This window comes from Micrasema longulum, unplaced genomic scaffold (genome assembly GCF_059751315.1).
Source record: "Micrasema longulum isolate JH-2025_06_02 unplaced genomic scaffold, ASM5975131v1 h1tg001940l, whole genome shotgun sequence".
Classification (NCBI taxonomy): Eukaryota; Metazoa; Arthropoda; class Insecta; order Trichoptera; family Brachycentridae; genus Micrasema; species Micrasema longulum.
Window position 1 is genome coordinate 4,522 of NW_028279114.1, and position 22,290 is coordinate 26,811.

At 30.2% G+C, this 22,290-nt stretch overlaps 1 protein-coding gene and 1 long non-coding RNA gene across 7 annotated transcripts in view; one reads left to right on the forward strand and one right to left on the reverse strand.

The window, feature by feature from the left end:
• Positions 1 to 2,167: 2,167 nt before the first annotated feature.
• Positions 2,168 to 19,946, forward strand: LOC148273466 (uncharacterized). The gene is made up of 2 exons (XR_015824567.1): positions 2,168 to 6,478; positions 9,587 to 19,946. It is a non-coding gene; the product is annotated as an uncharacterized LOC148273466 (long non-coding RNA).
• The window catches only part of LOC148273467 (MFS-type transporter SLC18B1-like), a 43,419-nt gene continuing 34,613 nt past the window's right edge, over positions 13,485 to 22,290 (reverse strand). For all 6 annotated transcript variants that reach the window (XM_088238661.1, XM_088238662.1, XM_088238658.1 and 3 more), the window contains one exon: positions 13,485 to 21,657. In XM_088238661.1, coding sequence (XP_088094787.1) covers positions 21,577 to 21,657 — 81 coding nt within the window. In that variant the 3' untranslated portion in view covers positions 13,485 to 21,576. The remainder of the gene's footprint in view (positions 21,658 to 22,290) is intronic.

The window sequence follows — 22,290 nt, forward strand, 5'->3', positions numbered from 1 at the left end:
CTTGGACTGCCAGCCTGGCATGATGTTTAGAATAGAAAACAAAATGCCTGCTTATGTCATGAAAGTGTGTAAAAACATTTCGGATAAACATTGTAAAAACAACTGTAACTTTTTATTGGTAAATATTTGTTCATAAGTAATTAACAAAGCTTAAAACAATAATTATTCAAATGTAAATATTATATTTTGTAATCATCAAAACTTCACCTAGAGGAGCAATTGCGAAACTCTTCTTGGTTACTGATATTGGCTTATTAGTTTTGTTTTTTATATATGATAAATGTAGCCGTTGTTTATCCGAATAGAGAATTTAAAAAAATATATATAAACAAAACCTCTTTCTCACACAAACATTTGTATTTGTTAATTGTTAGCTAAGCTTTAGCTATCAACACTGCGCGAGAAATCTTTATTTGAACAATGTTTTGAGTATGGCAAAATGTTTGCAGACAGACTAGCGAATATTCGCCATATCTTTACTGCTACCTTCGACAATTTGAAAAAAAGAGATAAATAATCACAATACAGGTGTAATCATTCATAAAAGAAAGAGATACATATTTCCTTAGTTTATAATATTTATTTCTGTGTAACTTGTTACCATGGAAACGATACTAGCAGGCAGCTGTCAACTTCGAAAAATGTACAGTTAATTTACGAAAGTAAGGATATATCGTCGGGATTGTAAAATGACAGAAAAATGCAACAATAACTTTCTTTTATATTTGATATTAAAAAGATGTTTTTCCAGGTTTGAAAATATATATAAATACATATAACTAACCCAAGTATCAAATGGTATACTTTTTTTTACTTCTCTAGTTGTGACATAAAGTGTAAAGAAAACAATTAAACTGCTCTCACGTAAAAGAAAGTCACATGCGTCGTTGTTCTACGATACCGACAATATTTGTTTTGTTTTTCACAGTTGCTGTGGGCAATCAAAGCATTTTTTCACGATAAAAGTCCGTTAAAAATTGAAAGACCCCTCGATTTTAAATGCTATTTTCTACACGCTAATCATGTGTGGATTTAACAATATGTCATACTATTGTGGTACATCTCAAAAATGATCGTAATGTTAATTCGTAATTTTGACACAGTCCTTATTATTATTAGTATTGAAGCCATTTTTTTATATATATTTATTTATTAATCAAGACTATTTGCTGACATAATATACTTTACCATTAAATAGCGGAGTTTTTATTAACCTTTTTACTCGCATCTAATTATTACACATACAGACTACAGGGTGTAATCTGATAAAAAGTATAAAAACCCTACAATTTTGCCATTTTAAAATGCCGTTCTTTCAAAATTGCACTATTGACCCTTAATGCATGATTTAAAAAAATATTTTTTATGCTGTATAGGGGAAAAATACATTAATAAATAAACTCCTTGATGATTTTCCGAATGCTTGAGTTTACTGTTTACCATATTGATGTGCCATATATATGTTTTTAAAAATATTTTTTATGTTTCTAATCCTATATTTGTGGTGATATACTCATGTGTTTGTGTCATATAATTGCTCGTCCCATCTCAACACAGGACTTTTAGTCCCGTGGAGTTGGGACTTATGTCTCAAATAATGTACAATAAACTTATGTATGTAAATAAATAAATAAAAGTACATTTTATTAGAAATAAGGGTTTGTCGGCGTTCGGCGCATTTGTAAGTGTCAATTTTAAGTTACTTGCAAATCCACACTATTGATACAAATCATAGTAAATATATAAACAATGGCGATAGTATTTTTTAAGTTTTATTCCACTTTATATAGACTTGACGATTTAATAAAGATATTTCTTGAATTTTGTGAAATGTAAGTAGTCATAAAACCGTATATATCTCAAAGTATCTGTTAGGTATGGTATGTTGCCAATTGAATACAGTAAGTGATAACAGTTTATCACTGTGACTCATTTTTATTGTAATTGATAAGAATCATATAGGTAATTAAAAAAATCTACCCAAGAATTTCTCTCCAGTTACAAATCTGGCCATGCATTTTTAATTTCTTAGTCATTATTTTTATCAACATTTTTTGGTAATAATAAGTCAATCTTCTACTTGTACCCATTTGATTCTCGAATAATTTAAAATGTTTTTAAAATATGTTTTTTTACTAACATTTCGAGCGGGCATTAAAACGTTCCGTCATTTTTTCGCCCCCTCTGATTGAAATCTTTTATAATATAAACAAATATAATACTAGAAATTATTCAGAGATGTCACTCATCAGCAAATGTTCAGGGAATATTTAGATACAAACTTTTTGGCCATCTATCGTGCACTTATCAAAGTATCAGCCTGTAAAGTCAAAAATGTCTAAAACAGTTGCCGCGTACGGGACTCGATTTCTCAGACTGTATAAAGATAGTTCCCGCTGGCATTGGGTTGAAAATACCACAATTATATTCAATAGATATTATTTTCATTATGATTGACATGTCAACGCTGAGCTCTGTGCCGACTCCTCAAAATGAATAATGCCAAAAAGGGTCACGTCGGACGCCACATGTCCTATGTTATATATTGTCAAATGTATAATATTAAAGAAAAATAAGCCTTAGGAAATCGTGTTTGAAATACTATTTGTCAATAGACAATCTTCAAATAATATTTATAATCTGCGAGCTTACTTAAGGAGGAAATAGCAGCAACTGGGTTTTACATACATATTTCTAAGAAGAAATAAGCTGATGTAATCTGCTAGTTTCTTCATTCACTGTGAACAAGCTGGGCGCGCTTAATTGATATTTATAACATGGCGGTAATTTATAATAAATATCAGTTATTCTATTTATTTTCCCATAAATATAACTACCATAAAACATTATTATCGATAGTTAAATATAATGGTAAGCAGCACATAATCGCTTATATAGACGAGTCGCTCCTGCCGTATGGCATGGTATCCTCATGTACACCTGATTTTGCATCGAGCACTGTGTTGTCAAATCAAATGCAGTGTAATTCAATCATCTGTTACCGATCACCTTATCAGTCTTACGCTTCAGTTGCCAGTCTAAGAACAATGAAATATTGCAGTGTAAAGCCACCTTTTAAGCAAATGATTCACATCCACCCAGCCACGAATTGAACCCGGGACCTCGAGAATGGTAGGCGAGCGCGCCAACCACTACACAAAGAAACTGACTTATCTCGACTCGATTTTCTTGTTCAGGATTTTTGCCCGAGAGCAGCCATCGAGTCAAAAATGCTCATCTTGGGTTCAGTTCTATTTCACACGCAGAACTGTATTCTTCATCCGCCTGGACATGATAAAACCTTGAAATTAGCAACACACCAAAGTGATGATATAGAATAAATCAGCATTTGTGAGTTACCCGCTTAAAACACATTTTTTTATCTTAGCCAATGCTAGAAATAATCATGTCGTGATTCATTATGATCATATTATGATAATTTGAATGCATGACTTATCTCTTTGTGGCACTCGTGGAAGAGGACCAAAAAGTTGGTTTTTAGTGGGTAATTAACAAACGCTGATACCAGTTGTAGTAATTACCCCACAATATGGGCATTTACTATAAAATATTAAATGGTATTATCAGTTATATACTTAAACTAATTATCTTTTGAATGATTTTAAGCCACCTCAATTAATAAATGCTTGAGCTATTGACACCTGGCGACATGTTTATTTTGAATATGAGCAAGTATAAATCGGTATTTATATTTAGCTCAGACCGGTTTTTCCAGCAGCTTGTAAACAAAATTCACCCAGGAAAAATGACTAAAGGTCATCAAATAATTTTAATTCAAATTGCATTTCATATGCTACAATATTTAAAATATTAAAACCTAAAAACATTTTTTTTTATTTTTAATATTTCATAGTCCCTGGACTGGAACCTGAAACTTTTAGATTTTTTTTTAAAATAAAAATTTATGTTCCTCTGATTTACCCAAATATTTCAATTTTTCTGCTCTTCAAGATATTGTGTTTGCTTTTACGTTACATACCTAGTCCTGCCATGTTACACGAGTTCAAAAATGCATAAAATTTAAACAACAGTAGGTAGAGACCCGTAACCTTTTTTTAAGTAAAGTACCAACCCTTATGCTATTGCTATAATTAGTCAGTCGTTGAACGTCAACGAGTAAACATGGAGTGGGGTGCTAAAGAAAACTGAATCGCTGTAATCGCGTTACACAAAGTTGGGAAGAAGCTGGGAGACATTTTCAACACCCTAAAACTTTTAGGTGTAAGTTGCCAGTTTGTGTGTCAAACTATTAATCGGTTCAAGAATATTCAAAGTGCTGAAGACCGACAAAGATCTGGACGTCCTCTAACTCAGAAGCAGAATTCATAGAAACTTGCTCCGTAAACAAAAAATCTTGTCTCGAAGTATGTCTCGCATCATCAAATCTGACCTAAAGATGGGGGCTTACCGTAGAAGCACTGGTCATTTGCTTACTCCACCTTTAAGAGACATTAAAAAGACCAGAGCAAAAAACTTATTTCTCAATATGCTAATAATTTGCATTGCAAAGTTCTGTTTTCTGGTGAAAAAATGTTTGACAACAACAAGCAAAATGATTGAGTGTATGCCCATAACTCTCAAGAAGCCGCTCAAGTCATTCCTAAAGTTCAAAGAGGTCATCATCCAGCAGCAGTGATGATTTGGTGGGGTGTCTCCTACGAAGGGATTTCTGAGCTTCATTTTTGTGCTCAGGGTGTGAAGACAAGTGCGAAATTGTACCAAGATCACATTCTAGAAAAGGTTGTTAAGCCTCTCAATGACACAATGTTCAATTCGAGACATTGGATCTTCCAGCAAGATTCTGCTGCTCCAGCTCATAAGGCAAAATCTACCCAGCAATGGCTGGAAAATCACATACTGGAGTTTATTAGAGCCTTCTGGAAGCCCAGATTTAAATCCGCTGGACTACAAATTGTGGTCAGTGTTGGAGACCATGGTCTGTAGCACCGACATCCAAATTCGAAGAGCTTGAAACGGTATTTGAAAAACGCAGTGGCCAATTTTCCTATGGATATTGTGCGTGCTGCCATTGACGATAGGCCGTCACGTTTAAAGGCCTGTGTGAAGAGAAGGACATCTTGAATAAAAAATTATTTTTCAATTAGTGGAATATGCATGTTGGCCTTGTAATAAAAAAAAACTTTTGTAAATTGAATTGCTTTTTTATTATAATAAAAACAGTTTGTAACAGTATTTATGGCAGGACTAGGTATATCATTTTATTAAAATAATAAATTACAAGCTTTCAAAGTGAAATTTCAAATAGACGAAAGTGAACATTTTCGACATCTTTTGTTGGAGTTCAATCGAGGAAATACAGTTGCCAAAGCTGCTCTCAATATTTGGCAGTGTACGGTGTAGATGCTATGAATTATTGACTAATGTGTTGTAAAAAAATTAAGGAGAATACATTATTGGCTAATTTATTGTATTCTCTTGGTATCTTCATTTGGAACAAAACGGTCCCAACTTATGTTAACACTCAATAGCTGAAAATTATACAAATCTTTATGTTGCTATCATTTACAAATTGGATCTCCAATCATAAACAGCTGTCAGACCATAGTAGAAGAAAAAATCCACAGATTTTGCAAAATAAATAGATAAAAGAGCAACGTCACATTTGAACGAACTACTACTATCACACCATTTCTCCGTAGGGGTAGGCAGACTAGATGGATGGCCGCACATGTCTATTGCGACATACATTTCTAGCTTTTTCCACATTCTTTCATTTTGTCATACATGCCCTTCGGTTATGTCTGTATTTGACATGACCAGACTTAAATGCATATTTATCAGTAAATAAACACAGTCTTTCCTGTCCAGCGCTAACCGGAACAGCTCCTCAACCCCGCATACTTCCGTTCAGTCCCGGATGTTCCTCAGCTAGGATATCTGTCGCCTTCCAACTCTACGCTTTCCCTCGATCTTCCCTATCACGGTTAGCTGCAGAAACACATTTCCTTGCATGATGTGGCCCAGATATGCAAGTTTTATTGAGGATAGTAGTTATTTTTCAGCACTGGCTCGTCTCAGCACTTCTTAATAAATATGAAAGCTAAAACAACATCATATTCCTACCAGTGCACCCCTGTTGTAAGAAGATCTTCAGTAATTTGTCGCCAGGCGTTTCATTTTATAAGTACTACTTTCAAATCATTGATTAGTTTTTAATGCAACAATCACTGTATTCGGGAAAAGCAAATGCTATATTTTAGTAGACGAAAAAAAACTTCAAATATGTATAATTTAATTTTTATAAAACAGATAGTAAAATTATATTCCGAGCACTGTGACACTAAGTTACCTTTCATGGACATGTTTTGTTTTTTTGCACTTATTTTGAATGCGGAATAATCATGCTTCTATTGCTTGTCTGTTATAGGTCAGGCGTGAAGAGGTTCATAATTGCCATATAACTCGCATCAACCCATAAATTGGCAATACTTCATATGTGAGATATAAATATATCATTATTAATATTCGTTTCCATCACAAATTATTTGTTTTTTAATATTTTTCACAACTCTTTGCCTGATTATTCCTCATTTATTTAGCACTTCCTGTCCAATAAAACTAGACACAAATCGCATCCTGAGTTTACGATAAATTATTAGCCATAAACAATATGTTCTTAAAAACTTCTGCCATGTTTATCCTTACTTTAGTTAGTTTAATATGTTTTCAACAATTTAAACAATATTAATCATCAATCCACGATATAATTTGGTATACTTTTTTTATAAATGTTTTTAATTCGTGCCTGTTTTTTCTAGACCCTTGTATTTTTTTAAAAATATTTTTTCCTGCCATTGCCCGCACCTAATGATGTTATAGGACACTGCATTTCTACACTGAATTACTCTGCATATCTTGATTATTTATTATAATAATAAATAAGATTATTATTCTCATACTTAGGTGGCAGTCCAGGAAAATTAAGAAATAAAGTATAGAATCGGGTTGTGGTCCTGTGGCTAGTGTTACAGACTCACAAATCAGAGGTCCGAGGTTCGAACCCCACTCTACCCATACTCGATTTACATTTTCTAACAGTGGGTTATTTACAACTCGTTGAAAATGACCATCCAAATCGAAAGATTTGGGTAAATCGATTACCTACTACATTACAGAGCAAAGTAAACGAAACCTAATTTTGTTAAAAATTAAACAAATCAAAAAAAGAAGTCGCTACGAGAATGTATATTCATTATACCGCTATAAAAAAGTTTTGCGTGCTTCGGGATTTGAACCTAGAGATCCTTCTGATGCTATGTCCACTTAGATAAGCAAATTTGAATTCAACCTGAGAAATTTCACATCTAAAATATACCGCCCTTTATTAAGGAAAGTGAAATACACAAATAGAAAAAATTCTTAAGATTTATTGAAATTTTTTAAAAACAATGCTTTGTGTCACACGTAAGAATTTTCTGGAGACACCAACTATTTTAAATCAGCATTTACAATATCATAACAATAAATGCTCTTGTATTTGACTTGTATTACTGTAGCTAAATTCAGTGGCATTCTTTATTTTGACTCCATATAACAATATCTACATAATATGTATTAAATATGACTATATCCACTAATAAATGAAAATATATTCAAAAATCGAAATATTTTAACGTATTGAGTATTTACATATTCAGTATTAAATCTTAGCTTTGCATTGCATTTTTCTTCTTTTCAAATTGATTTAACTGAAACATACAAAAAATAAAATCTTTTAACATATTTACATGTGGGCAATATGAGAGGGCATTAAAATACGAGGTATATATTTTTTATGAGCATAACCAATCATTTTACTATTTTAATTTAAGGTCAAGATAATTCTGCAGTTGGTCTACAAATGCAGTGAAACCTTTGAATGAACATTATATCAAATATTTATTAAAAACAAAGACAAAAAAATGTAGACTAGTTTCCCATATTTATTTCAATTAATACTAATACATTTTTTCCTTTTCTAAACTCGGTTATATTAAATAGAAATATAATTCTGTACTATTTATGTTTATGTATTTATTGCCGTGCAAAAATAATTCAGTTCGTAGTATAATTCAGTATTTCTGTGTTTTAATTATTATTTTTCATTGCTTGTAGACCAAATAAATAAATGCCAAAATAAAAAATCTGCACAAATATCTATTTGAGACATTGAAATATAAAATTTGAAACTGGTTTCAAAAATCCATTTAAATAATGAGGAAGTTCAGTGCTACGGGAAATCGGATATAAAAAATGTTTTCTTATACGCGGTAAAAATTAGAGCATTTAATTGTGCAGTGAAACTTCTCAAAAACGTACAAAAAAATGATGAAAATTAATTATGTCACAAGAATCAACCAATGATAGTGATTTGATAGATTTCCCGTTTCCGGGAAGCCAACACACAATCAGCAGAACTCTCCGACTAGAACTTATGACATCCTCATAGCGCTGATAATACACGATCAATGCACGAGAATGTACTTTTATAGTGTTAAAATAACATTGCTTCTAATTTAAGAGAAATTTGAAATAATAAAAACAATTTTTTTTTGCAAGTTCAAAAAAGATCATTTGATTAAAAAACAAAGTCCTGATTGGAAAATGTCAAAATTGTAACCATAGTCGTATTTATTATCTATGGTAACAAATTACACTAAAATATTAAGAACCAAAGAAATACGTATATCTCTTTCTTGCATGCGTACCATAATATGCTATCTCTTTTTTTAAATAAATTGTTGAGGGCAATACAATATTTAATATTTTTTAGATGTAGCTAGTATAGGAGGTTGTATTTGTCGGCCTCGTGGTGTAGTGGTCAGCGCGGTTTCCTACCATGCAAGAAGTCTCAGGTTCGATTCCCGACATGGTTGACATGAAATATTTATTTACAAAGGTATTTTTACACTAAAATATTTCAAAGTCTCTGGACTGGCATCTGAAGCGCAAGACTGATCATCTAACCATGAATGTAACAAAAAAAAATCAAGATATGCTGCAATTGGTGTACCAATGTAGTGCCCTATGCACCATTAGGTGAGGGAAAGACGAGTATAGGAGGAGTAACGAGTCTATTTATTATACAGGGTGTTCTTTAAACCCTGTCACATCCGAAACCACGACGATCAGTATGGGCAAGAAGACATATTAGCATATTTTAAAAAATATTTAGAACAAATAATTTTTTTAAATGAAATATAAAAAAAAACAAATGGTTGCTTACTTATGCAGGGGAGAAGTGAGGGGAGCGCGGCGCAGTGTCAGACTCCCCCCTTCCTCCTCCTCGTTTCACCCCTGCAGAAGTAAGCAACCATTTGCTTTTTTTGATATTTTATTTTTTTAAATTTTATACATTCTAAAAAAATATTTTAATTTGCCAATATGTCTTCTTGCTCATACTGATCATCGTGGTTTCGGATGTGACAGTATGTCATTGGCTATGGTTATATCATTTTTTCCCCATGCAAATTGGTAAATATGTTTTCTTATTTTTGCCTGTTATTATTTGATTACTTTATTATGTAAATATTTCATTAATTTCATTTTTTTCCATTTTTTTCAGAAAAGGGGCTTAAATACACTTAACATCATTCATAGATAAGGAAATTAAATTAGATAAATTAACCGTTTAAATTAATCTTTATGATAATTTAGAATTTATTCATCCGTGTTATCAATATGTACAATATAGAATATTTGCTGCTCTAAATAGGAAGAGAATCTAGAAAAGATGGTCTACTTATTAAGTCAATAAGATATTAGCTAAGTGGAAAAATTCTTCGGTGCTTTGTATTTTAGTTTAAATTTGAATAAAAAAATATGCAAATTACGAGTTAAATTCCACAAGCGGTAAGGGATTTTAAATTTGAGATTATTCTAATACCCATAGCTCAAAAACATAATTTCACTTTCAACATGAATATCACTTTTTAATTACACCATGTCGCGGGGTAATTTGTAATTAATAACTTGGTAACTTCAAAATCAGCATTTGTGAGTTATCCACTAAAAACACGTTTTTTTATCCTCCTCCGTGAATGCTACAAAGAGACAAGTCATGCATTTAAGTCAACATAATATGATCTTAATGAATCACAACTTTAAAAATTTAAATTTAAAAAAAATATATTAAAAATATTTTTAGTGGGTAACTCACAAATGCTGATTTTGAAGTTACCTTTAGTGCTTAAAATATAGCTTGATTAAAATGACAGCTACCAAACTAATGTCACTAGTGATGTACCGATCAAATCGATTTTATCAGTTTTTTCATGCAACTCAGTTTCCAAAAATTGATATAAAAACGCAAACACAAGCCTATTATAGTGTGTTTAGACAATTATTTATTAAAAAATAAGACATTAAATATATTTCATGAACAACAAATTAACTATTTTTTATTGATCAATTGGTCCCATCTCTGACATTTTTTTCAAAATGACGTAACCTTGTAAGAACGTCGTTAATAATTAGGTTTATTTTAGTTTTAAAGCTGATTTTATATAATTGCGTTGATTTATATGTCAAGCATTGTATTAAAAAAATTAATTAACATGCCAGATACAAATGATTTTTCATGTGTCAATATAAATCACTCCTTTGAAATTACTACAAAGTTATGTCCTCGCCTTTGCTAATTAAGCTATATTTTAAGGACTATAGTTGTAGTAATTACCCCACAATGTGTATCAATTTCTATTATGAATGTCACTTTTCACTTACATCATGAATGTCATTTTTGACATACATAATGTATCACTTTTGACTTATTATGAATGTCACCTTTGACTTATAAATCATGAATGTATGAAGATACAAAGCACCAAAAAATTAAATCTCTGTTTTAAGTTATCGTCCTAAGTCATTTAGCAATCAAATAATAGAGGATGCACTATAGAGAGTATGTTCCAATTTTAGTATGGAAGTTTTGAGTTGACTGAATCAATAAAACTCAGACTCGTCCGTAATCTAAATTCTGAAGCTTAAAATGTTGGATCAAAACCTACACAGAATATTTTTTTTTTAAATCAAATATACAAAAAAAAGTCAAATATTATAACTAATAATATCATGAGAATGTCCAAATTTTTTTAGTTGTGTACAGGGTTTAGAATCTAACCCACATCAATAAGGGTTTCAGGTCATTTACTTTACAAAAATCAATAAATAGAAGAATTGAGAAAATGTGGGTGTTCAAAATAGGCAGAATTGTGAATGCTCCACAGCCAATGACAGATCACAAGCCCTGTAAATGCCTAGACTTCTAAAAAAGTTCTCCTTATTAAAAAATAAATTATAACATAGTTTTATCGATAATAGTCTCGGTATTACTTTGCGAAAATTTCACCAGATGGCGGTAAGATGCATGCATAAGCATGTGTTTGGTTATGTACATATAACAGGTTTTAAAATTAGTCTATTGAGTTCAATTACGGGCATAGTTACACAATGTATAACATGATCACTTGAACCAGCCAATGACAAGTCATTAGTCCTTCAAGTGCCTAGATTTTCATATTCCCATGTGATAACATGACTCATTGTAGGATCTTGTTGAACGGATTAATGCTGAGCATAGAGATTTTACTGTATGCATTAGAATAAATAAATAAAGCCATTTCTAATTCCACTATTCAGTTCACATATTGTCTATGGATAAAAGCCTTTTTAATGTTTTTTTTTACTTCTAGTTGAGTTGTCTAGATTTTCAAAAATCAAAATGGCGTCATTGTCACGTTAATCCAAATGGTTTATATTTTCATTATGGCCTCGGTGACAGATTCTGATTTTAGTCACAAATTATTTTCTTTTTCTCTTTCACTTGATACTATATTTTTGCTGCCTACAAATATAGCGTTAATTAAAAATTAAACCAATTTCATTATTATCTCTAGAATAATTAGCATGTATTAAGGATGCCACAAGCGCTGGTGAAATGGTGTATCGGATTATACTGCATAATATTTGCATAAAACTACTAAATCTATAGAAAATAAGTGAGTGTGATGAAAAGAAAAATTTTGAAAAACTCATATATTATGAAAAAAATATGAACTTTTCTATTCTAGTCTTTTTTAAACTTTTAATTTACCGTAAATGTAATTTAATTCCATTTTTATTACAAACAATACCTTATTTGCATGCCATTATTTAAGGAATTTAATTTCTTTATGGATTAAAAGTATTAGATATTTTTATCTAACTTCAAGTAAATTGAAAAAAGTCAAAAGTAAAATCTTTTTTATTTTATGAAAATTCATTATAAATTGTTACGAAATGAATGCTAATTCATAAAACTAAAGTATTGCAATAATTTAGTTAACAGTGAATGGGTAAAATTAATGGTTTATTCGATAATTCGACAATCCCATTCATCACAGAAATGTATTTACTATGTTCGTGACGTTGTTTTGAGACACTTTTTGATTTTATAAAAATTGAATTATTTTAATGAACTTTTTGTACATCGTAGACATAGAATTATAATAGCCTAGAAACCGCATACGAAAATCAAACTGAAGCCGCCTAAATTATTAGTTTTACGTTTTGGCCATTACTTACTCTGTAGACATTGCTTAGTACGCAACTGCCAATTTAAATTCAATTATGACATGTGTCGTTTTTAAATGTCAAAATACTGCTGGGATTTAATGGGAATAGGTTGGGATCACATTTCACGTGTAAGTAGCGAATGCACTAATAATATTATTTAAGAATTGGATTATTTTACCATCTGTCAGATTGTGAAATAAAACAAGATGGACATTTTGCTAGTATTGCCAGGGTAGTAAATTTTTTTACCCGGCTTTCTATTAATAAACCATTGCATGATATTAAACGGTATTAATTAATTTATTATATAAATAAAAGACGAGTGATACTTTAATCCACAAATTTGGAATATCCCGTGACCGGTTTCATCGCTTTCGCGACATCTTCGAGACTGGTATCTTTATTAAGGAGTTCAATGTATTTATACAAAACAGAGGTAAGGATATAGTTCAAAATTATATGAAAGTAAATTAAATAAAGTTATTTTATCTTAAGGATCATTATCAATTTTTTTTTAGGTTAACTAATGAGTTATCTATCCTTACCTCTGTTTTGTATAAATACATTGAACTCCTTAATAAAGATACCAGTCTCGAAGATGTCGCAAAAGCGATGAAACTGGTCACTGGATATTCCAAATTTGTGAATTAAAGTATCACTCGTCTTTTATGTATATAATAAATTACAATGAACTTCCATCAAGAATTTTCACTTACAAACTTAAAGGTATTAATTAACTTTTTAGTAAATGATTATTTAATGTTTTTTTCAGTAAAATGTTTTTTGTTGTAAAACATAACATAACATAAGACAAAATTATCATATATTTGTGTTATGATAATAATTGTTCTCGGTCTGGCAACATTACGCGGCCACTTCACGCATGCACGCAGGCAGGATGTCGTGCAGGGGGTGGGGGGGGGGGTTAGTTGGGAAACTTTTGGACACAGTGCGATGTATGCAAACTTGGTTTTACGCGCCTTCTGGTTGATTATAATTTTTTGATTGTAGATTCATTAAATTAAATTTAGGATTGCACTGAAATTCCCCACAATGTCATAGTGGCAAACTTTGTGTTGGTATTTCATGAAAATGTTTGATTTGTGAAATGAATTTAAATTGTGTGTTTTAAAATGATTATCATGTATCTATTCTATAAAACATTAATTTAATGTTAATAATGCATTTTATTATAAGGTGTTTCTACCCATATATTTGTCCATATTATAAGTATTACACATCTCTAAAAAATATTGTGTAAACGAAAAGTAAAACGTCTTTTTCAATTATTGATTTTTGATGCATTAAATTATTACAATGTAGTAGGTACTCATCTTGCAATGATAAGGCTTACTGGTGTTTGTTAATATACCTAGTTTACTCCAATTTTCAATGTAAAAAATGTGAATATTTGTACGATGTTACGATGAAGAAAGCAATCAAAACTTTCATACATAGAATTAAGAATAGTCCAGAAGGAGAGTAGAATCATACTTGAATACATCGGACTGTGTCCAAAAATCCCCCCACTCTGCCCCAACTTCGCCGCGCGCATTCTTGAAGTCGCCGTGTAATGTTGCCAGATTGCGATAAATAAAATCATAACACAAATGTAAGATAATTTTTTTTTTCAAGTTCTCTGAAATTGTATTGTACACGCGGAAACATTGATTGGCACAACAGAGTACATAAGTAAAGGGTCATTTAATAGAGTAATTGAATCAATGAACTTTAAAAATTTAACAAATTTTATTTTGCCTAAAGCGGATATTTTTATGTCATGTTAAATAATATTTGATGAGCAAAGTAGCGTAAAAAATTTGACTACCCTGGCAACACTAACAAAATGTCCATTTTGTTTTCTTTGACAATCTGACCGATGGAAAAAGAATTAAATTTTTAAGTAATACATGTGCTACTTACACATGCACTTACTCATGCACTTCCACATAAAATGTGATCCCATCCTGTTTTTTTTTTATCCCTGCATTATTTCTACACTTTAAAACGACGCAACGTACTGAGCGACGTCTACAAAGAAACTAATGGGTCAAAACGTAAAACTACTCCTATAAGAGTAGTTTAGTCGCCTTCTGTTTGATGCGCGTATGCGGTTTCTGGACTATTCTTAATTCTATAAGATATTATAATTTTGATATAGAAAATTAAAGTTGACTATATTGAGAAATAATTAATAAAAAACCTCTTATCATCTCCTTGAATATAACTCAACACATTTTTTAAAATCTGAATCGTTTTTCAAGTTTTTAAGCATTGCATAATAAATTTATTGTGTATGATATTAGAAAAAAGAAATGTCAGATCTAATAAAATTTAACAAAAATCGGCTTCCAAAACCTCACTATTTGAAGTAGGAACCCATTAACATTGATTACAAAAACATTATCTCAAACATTAAAAAAAAAATAGTTTTAATAAAACCTTCTAGTAATGTAACTTATTTAACAATTTATTCAAATAATTATCTTCCATATTTTTATTTATTTAATACTGCAATAATATCAAATCTGAAAATCAATCCAAATTGATAGTTGGTAGTAGCTATTCAATATAATTTTAAATTTCACTGATTTTACAATAGTGAGTTCCTAAATATACTACAGTGAACTTTTTTAATTGACTGATGTTTTACCAGTGTATCAATGTTTTGAAAATGCACATTACATTTTGAACTGGGCTGTGGTCCCGTGGTAATATTCTGAACTCACGGATCAAAGGTCCGAGTTCAAATCTCACTCTACCACAACTCGATTTCCATTTTTCCAACACAAGTTATTTACGACTTTTAGGAAATGGTATGAAAATTTAAATATTTCTCTTGTTCTTTAAAAAAAAGAAGTAATATTTAGTTCTGTTAAAAGATGTGTGTTATTAGGGATGTGAAAAAAACGCTAAGAGCTTCAAATACCTACTGATAATAATTTAGCAATTTTTGTTTGAGTAGTATGTACAAATTTGCATACAGACTCCGTTTATTGTAATCTTAACAGGTGAAACAAAAATCATAATTTTCAGGATAACTCTCCTTGCATCATATGAAAATAATAAAAATAAAATATGGAAATTCAGTATAACACTCCTTGCATAATATTATAAATAATAAATTAAATTATATCTAGCTATGTATACTTAGCATTTAGATGTTGTTAGTTTTTATATTCAATAATTAGTGATTTATATTGTGAAATTGGTGTAAACTGAAGCATCTTAAATATGTTTTCGTGTTGATAGGATAATTTTAACTTTCATCGATCTAGTGATGACAATATATTATATTATTACAGTTAAAATGTTAAAAGCACTTAACCAATTATTTAAATATATGTATTATGAAATATAATGAAAAAGGAATAGACATAATAATATTATTATACAAAATAAATTATTATGTCCTTGAATTGTTCAATAATGAGTTGCATGAGTGGTAACTTCAATTCATTTTAAATAGAGATATGAACAATGTTTTTTTTTTATGTGAGCTGTTTTTATCATTAAGTTTTGTTTCAGAATTCATTCATATTGTTTTTTAATACATTTAGATTTTATTTATATTTATTGTATTCCAGTTCGCATCGCATTTAATCAGCATAAATTACATTGCAAGAAATGTTGTTATTTGCTATTCAAAATGTACTTCACTTTAAACTGTTTTGGAAAATCAATCCATGATTTTTAAATTGAAAAAAAAAAATCTTTAAAAAAAGTGCAGTAATATAAAAAACTATATTAGTACTTAGCAGTTTAAAGCTAAGAATATGTATTGAGAAGTCGTCTGTTTTCTATAGAAATATATATAAAACTTATTTTAGTTGAATGAAAATATTCCTACAAATAAGCAACTTCAAAATCGGCATTTTTAAGTCAACACATATTTGTATCTTCCACCATGAATCCTAGGCAAGTAATGATTAATTTAAATCATATTTTGATGATTTTAATACATGACTTGTCTATTTGTAGCATTTACGGATGTTTTCAAGTTCTTTTTTAAACCTTGACACTTTTATTCAGATATGTATTTGCTATCACAAATGAAACTATTAAATATTGCGAATAAACGTATTTTGTAAATTATCCTTATGACTATATATAGTATTATACATCCAATCAAATTTACAAACTCTTTTAAAATTGAATCAAATTAGATTATTTATAGAGATAACAAGTAGAATTTATACAACAATTAGTGACCTAACATAAAATAACAGACAGCTTTCAAAAATATTTATTTATTTGACAATTTTAATAATATGAGCATAATCCTTAAATATGGGGTTATTTTTAATTATGTATGTGAACGAATTATTCAATAAAGTATCTTTCTTCCTAATAAATGCTTGAAAATATTACTAATTAAAAAGGGTTACACTGATCTAAGTGTATGTTTTACTAATTTATTTAATTAAGCTAAACACTTATCTTATATAATTTATGAAAGATGATGGAGTTATATAATGAAGAATATATTGAAGAATGATACCAATGGTTATTCAAGTTGTATTTATTTCATGAATTCTCGTTGAACTTCCAAATAAAAAATAAAATAAAGTTTCCAAACTGCGTAATATTCGGTAGTTTTAATAATTTCACAAGAAGAAAGACAAAACAGCATTAAAACCCAAAAATTTATTTTGTTTTTAGACCACACAAGATTATTTTACAGTTTTGAATATTCAGCGTTATCTGTTTGTTTTTGTATTGTGTTAATTAAATTTAGCTAATACCTTTTTTTAAATCTATGTATTTGTTTTTAATGAAAATATTTTTCGATTTAAAAGTATATTTACCACTTTCTACTAAATACCCTTATTCATAAATAACTAAAATGCTTTCAAATAAAATATTATTTCTGTCCCTTTAATTAATCTTTCTAGTTTTGACATGATGCCATTTATATGAGAATAAATCAACCATATATATTTGAATGCTTTGACAGAGCGGGACCTATCATAGGTTCAGTTGGCACAAAGAACCGGGCACTATAAAACAAGTAGTTGACAAGGGAGGGGTTAATATGCTCATTAATTTACGAACATGTACATTCCCGACTCGTTTCAGTAGGTAACAGGGCGCTACATCCGGTAAGATCTGGCGCTGCGCTTTGACAATGGGAACAGTTCAGTTCCAAAACCAGGTGATAAATAATTTTATTTGGAACATCATAAAATGCTTAATAATTTTTTTAGGTTATGTTTATGTTGAAGCTAGAAAGAAGGAAGTTACAAAACACAATAGTTTGTCGAAGACAATACTAAGACAATACTATACAAGTGGAGAAGAATTATTTTTTCGCTGAAAATGTGGTGGCATCCGAAATAAAGATAACTTTTTTTTACTACAATTTAATTAACATACCCAAGATATTACCGTTTTCAATAAATCCGCCAAAAGCGTGTAATAATTCATACGTATGGTACGTGTAGCAAAATATAAAATTATAGAAATATTCAAAACATTTTTTTTTATATCACCTGTTAAAAGGATATTTATAGCGTTGAAATTAAAAATAATGTAAGAAATAAAGTATGGCTTATTTTCTTATTGTCATTTTTTTTTATACTGGCGGAGCTCAAAACAAAACCTGCACTCACTACCAAACACTGCTTCCGACCGAGTGACGTAGTAAAATATTATATATGTGTGTGCATGTCGATCATGTTGTGACAGGAAATTAGTTCATTGGGCAGTTCTTTCCCTGTGAAATCTCATGCACGACATTAGACACTGTACGACAATACCCTTCCTTCCTCCTTTCTTGGCACAATTTTGAGAGACAATCTAGATGTCAGCTTTCTAAATTGTTTGTTATTTAACTATAATAATTTATTTTTAAACATTGTTTGAATTTCATAAGTTCCCTCTACCAATTCAATGTATGTTGATATAATTTAATATAATGACCTCTACCAATTCAATGTATGTTGTTACTACAATCAATTATCTCATTTTACTTGATGTATTATGCACTTATATTATGATGTGAAAATTAGTAAAAGATTTTTATAGGTCTACATTAATGTGTTTACTGTTAATTATCAATTTTAATATTAATAACCCTGCCGCTTTCCGCATTATTACGAAATATATTATTAATAGTTAAGTTATTAAAATTAATGTAACCTCTAAATGTTACTATTTTACTTAGCTTATTTTTTACCTGGCGTTATTGTGAAAACATTCATGCTTTTGTGATATTGTATGATGCACCTAGCTATTATTTTTTTATGATTGAGATGATTTTTTACAAGATGAGACCAGGCCACTTCTGTTGGACACAACTTGCCCAAATAGGTTTCGTTAGCTCTCTTGTTTTGTGACTTTATTTGTATATATCTATAATGTCTCATTGACGATTATAATAACAAAGGTAGAGATCATGACTGAGTCTGCTGCTACAGTTGTATTATAAGTTTACAGTGCTATATTTGTATAAGATTACACAATTTTGTTTCAACAAAATATACTTAAATGTGTTTTCAAAATAAAATTACGTATATTTCTTTTTTGTTGTCTATCATCAAAATATGTTTTATTAATCTCCTTAAAAAAAATTACAATGTTAAGCCGTGTACAAATAAGTGGCCCGGTCACCTATTGCAAGGAGAAAATATGAATGATATTTTAAATAATCTAAGTTATGTTAAATAAATACTTTTAATCGCTGGTTGCTGTTTAAACAAAGTAATATTATTCATATGTAGTTTATATTTAATATGAAAAAATACGATTGAAGTTTTGACTTATTTTATTATAGACTAAAAAAATGTTTAAATACTAAAAAATGGGGTTATACCTAATTAAGTCAAAATTTTTTTTCATTCATTGCAACATTTTTTAGGGTTTCATTCATTTTTCAAAAATCAATTTGGAATGAAAAACTTTTTGCTGTCTATTTTAATAAAAACCAACTCAAATTATAGGAAATTATTCTGTGGCTTGATCTAAAAGGGCGATTGTCCGATAACTTTTTTTTCTTCCCGCTATTTTGTAGAGGTAGATGTCAATGAAAAAAACGCAATTTCCTGTAATATTGCGATTTACGACATTGACCCTATTGGATCAATGTCGTAAATAAATGTCCACAGATATTTATGAAAAAAATAAGTCTATTTCAAGTGTCCATTTTATAGATATTGAATTAGTTCTGAAAATACCTTGTGTGGTTTGAGTGCACTCTGAATTACTTTTTCTTATGATACTTCCATTTATTTTGCATATCAACGATTTATTGTATAAATCAAAGAACATAAATTTATAGTTAAATTTGTATCTTATAAATATGTAATCCATTGAATAAATATAATGAAACCAGTGTTTGAAATTGAAATAAATAAATTTATTACTAAAAACTTTATACAGCATTTTACTAATTTATTACTTTTTAAAAAAAGAAATAGTGTTCTTATAATTTACCCAAATATTTCAATAATAGTAGTTATTTTTAACGAGTTGTAAATAATTCTCTCATAGAATTAAGAATAGTCCAGAAACCGCATACGCACATTAAACAGAAGGCGACTCAACTACTACTACTATGAGTAGGTTTACGTTTTGACCCATTAGTTTCTTTGTAGACGTCGCTCAGTACGCAACTCCTGATTCGAATTTAAAACCATGCCGTGTCTTTTAATTCACGGCATGAATAATAACATTCCGCATCTTTTTAAAGTGTAGAAATACTGCTAGGATCTTTAAGAAACAGGATGCAATCACATTTCATGTGTAATTATCAAATGAATTTGTTTGTCACAAATGCATTACTTAAAAATTGAATTATTTTTACATCTGTCAGATTGTCGAAGAAACAAAATGGAAATTTCGTTAGTGTTGCCAGAGTAGTAATTTTTTTTACCCAACTTTGCTCAATAATGAAAATTGAACCTCGGATTAAACAACGTCGTTGTAGACATTTGGCCGACATTATCTTTAAAACATAAAATATTATTTGACATGATATAAAAATATCCGTTTAATGTCAAATAACATTTATTTTAAGTTCAAAGTTCATTAATTCAATTACTCTTATTAAAGGACCCTTTACTTATCTACTCTGTTGTGTCAATCAATGTTTCCGAGTGCACAATAAAATTTTAGAAAAATTAACAAATTGATTTTTTTTTACCTTACATTTGTGTTGTGGTTATATTCTTCGCGATCTGGCAATATTACTCGGTGACTTCAAGTATGCGCGCGGCGAAAGTGTGTCTAAGTGGGGGAATTATTGCTATTTAATGAATCCAGTCCTTGTCTACAAAAATGTGGACAAACTCAAAATATTGTCTTTAAAATATTTATATGGCTACATATTCGAGAACGCATAATTCAACAGCCTTATAGTTAACCTTAAAATTGGCACACATTACTTCTCGTATATAGCGTAATTCTCATGAAATAACATAAGGTGGATTCATAAATAATTATTTCATTCATTAATAGGCAGATAAACACACGAAACAGTACACCATGAGGCCGAGTAATCTCCACTTGATTTCTTTTAGCAAAATTTTCACCTGCTATTACTGAAACTAAATAAATAAAACCAAAAAATAAAATAACAAATAAGTATTCATCCACCCTAATTTTACCGGACCGAGTGGATTGGCGCGATACGTGTGAAACGTGCCCATACATGACCGACACAATCAATTATTTTTAGACTATTAATATTATAGATTGATTGTAATTCAATAAATTACTAAAACAAGCAAGTAAACAAATGAAAAACAGTTTGTCAAAGGCTATTTCTTTTGCTGTTGTATAAAATAGGAGCTATGTTTATAATCATAATATGTTTAAAAAGAAGACCACATTTGCAATATTAAATTATTTATATTCAAATAACAGTAACACCAATAAATTCATTTATCAATACAGAAAAACATTCTTCCAAAAAAATGACAATTAATTCTATACAACATTACATTATTATACATATTTGAATGTATATTTTAAAATACATTTATTGTAAACTAGAATAAGTTAGACTTCACACGCTCCACTGGAGGTGATGTTAACAGTTCCCCGGACGTCCGTCACCTGATGCCGGTCCAGAATAGCACCCTGAAACGGAATTAAGAAGTCCATTATTTGTCCAATACAATGAAGTAGTGATATCCAGCCATTCCACGCCCAGTGATGTATAGTGCACTGCGTTGGTAAAGTGTATTTCGATCATCTGTTACATAAAGGTAAGGTGATCAGTGATCAGTGATCGGTCTTACGCTTCAAGTACCAGTCCGGGAACAACAAAGTATTGCAGTTTTACAATCAATATTTCACGTCTTCTCTGCCAGGAATCGAACCGAGTACCTTGAGAATGGTAGGTGAATGCGCCAATAACTCGCGGCGAGGCGGGCTTACTCCACTCAATCTCCTTACTCAGGATTTTCACCTGAAAGCAGCCATCGAGTCAAAAACACTCGTCCAGGGTTCTAGTTCTATTTTGCACACAGAACTGTTTTTTCTCCATCCGCCAGGGCACAGAAAGAGTAAATTTAGAAAGTTAATACCATATTAGCCTGAATAGGACGCAGCCTCGAATATATAGCAAACTATGTAATTAGAGCAGGAATAATTCAGACATGCTTGAATTATCATCAGTGTCGCTCGAATGATTACTACTCGATGCATCATTTTCACTGTTCTGCCCCCAAATCGCACCGATGCAACCGACACGATGCGTAGGTAGTGTGA